The sequence below is a fragment of the Bidens hawaiensis genome, unplaced genomic scaffold (genome assembly GCF_021521415.1).
Source record: "Bidens hawaiensis isolate Kalapana, Puna unplaced genomic scaffold, B.hawaiensis_p1.1 tig00007737_1, whole genome shotgun sequence".
In the NCBI taxonomy this organism is placed as follows: Eukaryota; Viridiplantae; Streptophyta; class Magnoliopsida; order Asterales; family Asteraceae; genus Bidens; species Bidens hawaiensis.
The window spans coordinates 998,964-1,003,875 of NW_027491536.1; the positions used below are offsets into that span (position 1 = coordinate 998,964).

General features: G+C 33.9%; 1 protein-coding gene across 1 annotated transcript; it reads right to left on the reverse strand.

Moving 5' to 3' along the window:
* Window positions 1-212: 212 nt before the first annotated feature.
* Window positions 213-4,654, reverse strand: LOC143635882 (uncharacterized). The gene is made up of 5 exons (XM_077103604.1): window positions 4,365-4,654; window positions 2,995-3,295; window positions 2,750-2,914; window positions 1,745-2,229; window positions 213-603 (listed from the first exon to the last, which is right to left on the reverse strand). Exons 2-5 carry the CDS (start codon window positions 3,275-3,277, stop codon window positions 232-234), a joined length of 1,305 nt encoding a protein of 434 aa, XP_076959719.1. The 5' UTR covers window positions 3,278-3,295; window positions 4,365-4,654; the 3' UTR covers window positions 213-231.
* Between the last annotated feature and the right edge of the window lie 258 nt (window positions 4,655-4,912).

Consider the following 4,912-nt stretch of genomic DNA (forward strand, 5'->3'; position numbering starts at 1 on the left):
GTTTGTCTTATTACAAGTGTCTACTTTTAAAATTTGTTAGTCAATTTCCAAATTATCCTTAAACACACACAAGTAACATTAATAAACAATATTGATGAACCCACTTTTCAATGGCATTATTGTCATTTAGTAAGAAAAAAAAGTAATCATTCAATCCATCTTAAACTTTGTATTTTTCAAACCATGACACTTCTAATGGAACGGAGGGAGTAATATTAATAATGTGTCACGTCATTCAAAGACTGAGATTTCTCCACTCCAACTACAGGAAGCAATTATGTTTGATAAGATGGGATGAAATGCCACATCTATACATGTTTGTTCATACACTTTGGTTTTCTTGATGAGCTGGCATGTTTTCGTGTCGTAAATGTATATGCATCCGTCTGATGACCCCGTGGCAAGTTTTTTACCATCTGGGCTGAAATTGCATTTTATAGGGAACCCGGAAACACCGTGGTTTTCGTATCGTTTGTATTTATCGAGCCTGAATGGTGGTTTTGAAGAGAATATTGCAATGTAGTTTCCGTTTGATTGGGCTACGAAATACGGGTCGGTTGGATGATGGCGTATGCACGGGCATGTATAAGCTTCCACATAGATCTGACAAAAGTCACAAAACAGCAAAAATTATTAGTTTTGATCTTGTGGTAAAATTATGACTAAAAACAATATTATTATAATAATTTTGTGTTTGCTTTAGTTTGTTCGTAAACGTTCGTTAATATATTCATACAAAGCGTTTTGGCCCATAAATTTTTAGGCCCAACACACTGTTCTTCACATTGTTTTTAACTGATTTTAGCTTAGTTATGCTCGTTCATCTACGTTTGGTTATGTTCATGCATTTAAGTTCGTGAACCGTTCGTTTATACTGTTAACAAACAAACATAAATGAACACGAACACTCTCATTTTCTTAACGAATGAAAACGAACAAGAAAATCCCGTTTGTTTAACTGTTCGTGTTCGTTCGTTAAGTTAAACGAACGAACAAGAGCATGTCCCGTCTGAGTGTTTGTGTTTGTTCAGTTTGTTTACAAGCCTAGGTAAAAATTTATGATCACAAATACGGGTGGCAAATGTGACTCATTGGGTTGTAATAAAATGTATACAATGGGTCAAACTAAAAAAAGAAAATGATTGAAACGGGTCATACCGGGTTGACATTTCTCAAGTTTTTTTTTTTAAAGTTTTTTGGAACGAGAAAAACGAAGGAAACTTTTTAGTACTTTTACTTTTTTAGTTTTTGATTTATATTTCGAGTTATGGTTTTTTAATTATTTTTTTTCGAATTTTTTAATGAGGGTTTTTGAAATGGGTCAAAATGGGTTGAGATTTCAAAAACCCCTCATTAAAAAATTTTAAAAAAAATAATTAAAAAATTATAACTCGAAATATAAATCAAAAACTCAAAAAGTAAAAATACTAAAAAGTTTCCTCCGTTTTTCTCGTTCCATAAAAAAAAACTTGAGAAATGTGAACCCGTTTTGACTTGTTTCAATCATTTTCTTTTTTTAGTTTGACTCATTCTGACCCATTATATACATTTTATTACAACCCAATGGGTCACATTTGCCACCCCTAATCACAAACTAATATTATTACAATAAAATTTTCTCTTCGAGTGAAATGATTTACAAGGTTATATACACTAAAAACAGTTTACAAATATTTTACTGGGCCGTTTAAGATAAAACACAACCCAGATCGACCCGCTTATAAGTAAACGATTAAATATATACCTGGTTTGATAGAGGAACCTGTCGTGAAACGTCCCAAACAATGATTGAATTCTCACTAATATTGCTTTTAGATTCATCACTAGACGAAATAAACTCTCGCGTATTATTCATAAACTCCAAATCAAGAATCGGGCCGAGCCCACGAACATACCGGTTCACTTCATTCCCGGTTCTAATATCCCATAACTGAATAACCCCTTTTGACCCACCGGAAAGAAAAAGGTTAGAATTATTAGGATGAAACTTAACAACTCCAACAACTTGATCTTCCTTGAATACCTGAGTTTCTAACCCTTTTTCAACGTCGGTTAATCTCGATGAACAATCGTATCCACACGAGAGTAAAGTAAGTCCTTGAGTTGACCATTGGATGTCTTTTACTGCTGCGGTATGAACGTTTAATACCCGTGATTTTTTATTTTCCGTGTTCCATACGTTCCATATATATATGGATGAATCCATACCGGCAGATGCAAGAAGATGAGCTGCAAATTAATAATATAACTTAGGATTAATTTCATGCATACCCTTACAAACTTGAAAATTTTTATATTTACTAATTTTTAGTTAAAGACCATCATACCCCTTTCCATTATATTTGTTTAACCCCATTTTTTATTTGGATTTTAATCGACATCGACGGTAAGCAAGCGGACCGAACCGTCGTCTCTCCTCTTTTGTTCTCTCAACGACAGATAATTAAACTTGAATCAGATTAACAGAACAAGGTATAATCACATAATTATCGAACGATAAGCAATCTTTGTTTATGGTAAAAGTTGGAAAAAAATAAAAGAAATTAAGAAAACTTTAACTTTCAAATGTGTTTTAAGCTAAAAATGTAATTTTTTTTAAAGTTATAGATGGGCATTTATGAAATTTTAAACGTTTAGAAATATAAGGGTAAAATGGTCATTTATTAAACTGTTCTCAATACACTGGTTATATATGATATTTTAACTACTTTGTAACGAAAAAAATGATATTTTTATTTCCAAAACTTACAATGAGTATTTGACCATTGGATTGCATTCGCAGCCTTTGTATGACCAGTAAGATTCGTGGAAGCCCGTTCAAACGTATGAACAGAATTTGAATATTCCTTCGTTCGATTCCTCAACAACACTAAAATGTCTTTTCGTATGCACGAATCCGAGATGCTTCCTTGAACTGAGAATAAAACGATATCATAATTCATAAACTGTGAAATGTGAATAATATCAGTCAAAAGAAGTTTAGAAAAACCGAACCAGAGGAACGCGCTGAATAAGTTGTGGGTCCCGGTCCTCCCAGATGTGAAGTTTGAGAAGTGGACGCCATGAGTGCACGTTCTCGTTTAGAAATGTATCTCCCTGCAATCGGTGCGTCGGGTGGAATATTTTTTGGTTGACTTAAGTCAACAACAGGCAAAGTTCTGGTTGACGTATTATGATAAAACTCGGGCTTGGCCCGTTTGAGGGGCGGAAGTGTGTGTTTTTCGGTTTCTTCATCTTCATCTGAAGTAGTTGAGTATGCATTGCAGAGTAAATCCATATTGACTCAAACTTAAAGCTGTGAATGGAAGTAAAACATTATTATGCTCTGTGGTTGATACTTAATAAGACTGTTAAGTGTTAACAAACCGAATGTTCGGCGAACTGCTCGTTAACTGTTCAACAAGAAGTTCGTTTATGTTCTTTCGTTTAATAATTAATGAACATGAACAAGGAATTTCGTTCGATCAATATTGAGTCAAACTTAAAGCCGAGCCGAGACCATCGGCAAAGTATACTTAGGGCCCCGGGTGCCCCCCCCCCTGTTTTTTGTGCAACAGAGTAAATTTACCCGTTTTCGCCTGAAATTTATAATACGCAGTGTAAGTTTAGCCGTTTTCAGTCAAAAAATTATGCGCGGCCCCCCTTGTTTGCGAATTTGCCTAATAAATTTTGAACCCCCCCCCCCCCCGAGCTTCGCCACTGGCTGAGACGAGCCAAGCTGAGACTGAGCTCAATTAGGCTCGAGCTCGGCACGTTTAGAGTTATATTTCTGAAGCTTGAGCTCAATTCATGAGTAGTTTGCCAAGCTCGAGTCAGCTCATTTATTATTTCTTATTCAATTAATTATTTTTTATAATATGTTTTATATATAATTATAGCTATTATACAAATTCATTAAATAACTTTGTTTTTAGTCGGATTGGGTTTGCTATCCAAAAGGGGTTGCGGCGCAGCTTGTTGCCCGCTTACCTGCCACTTCATTGTAAATCGTTTGGATGTTTCTATGAAATATAAAAGGAGCCAATAAAAACTATATAAAAAGAAGCTCGTTTAGGACCGTGAGCTAGCTTGAGTAGTCGGGCACTCGTTTATTTAATGAGCCTTAATAAAAGGTGGACCTCGTTTAAGCTCGGCTCATTTCATGCTTAGCAAGCCGATCTCGAGTAGCTCACGGGGCAACTTCACCCCTAAGGCCTAAGTAGAAATATAAGGTTAAAATATTAATTACACTAAACAAAGTGTTAATTATATCTTCTACAAAATTTAGGTGTAAATAGCAATTAGCATATACTAACCCTAAATAATTATACAATCAATAAAACTATATATAAAATTAACAAGTAAGAACGAGATTGATAACTTACTTGATATTTGTATAATTAATTAGTCTTCAAATTAATCGATCTGATGTGAAGAAAGCGCTGATTATTATAGATGTTATGATTAATTTATTATTACCAATCAACAAGTAATAATATGCGAGTAAACGAATCTGCAGTTCATGTATGAAGATGATGAACATTGAACAGATGAAAATAATGTTTGGGCTTCTAAAAACATGGGCTGGGCTTAAATTTCATATCTGTTGGAGCTAGTGTTTTAAAAACCGGTTCGTATTCGTCAGTTGAGCTAGTTTTATCGGATTTAGAACAGGAAGTCGGTATTTAGAACCCTGTATATTTGGGCAGTTTGGTAGAGCATCGAACCGAACGTTTTTTTTTTAAATATTACCGGCAAACTAGTTTTAAGCCTAAAAAATAAAATTTGTTTGAAAATCAAGTGTTTTTGTTTTTTTAAATATGGGTTAGCTTTGGATTATTTTTTAATATGAAATCATGTATTTTTAGGTTATTTTTTGAGTTGACTTTATATGAAATTATAGTGTAAACATTCAACTTATTGATTATACTAT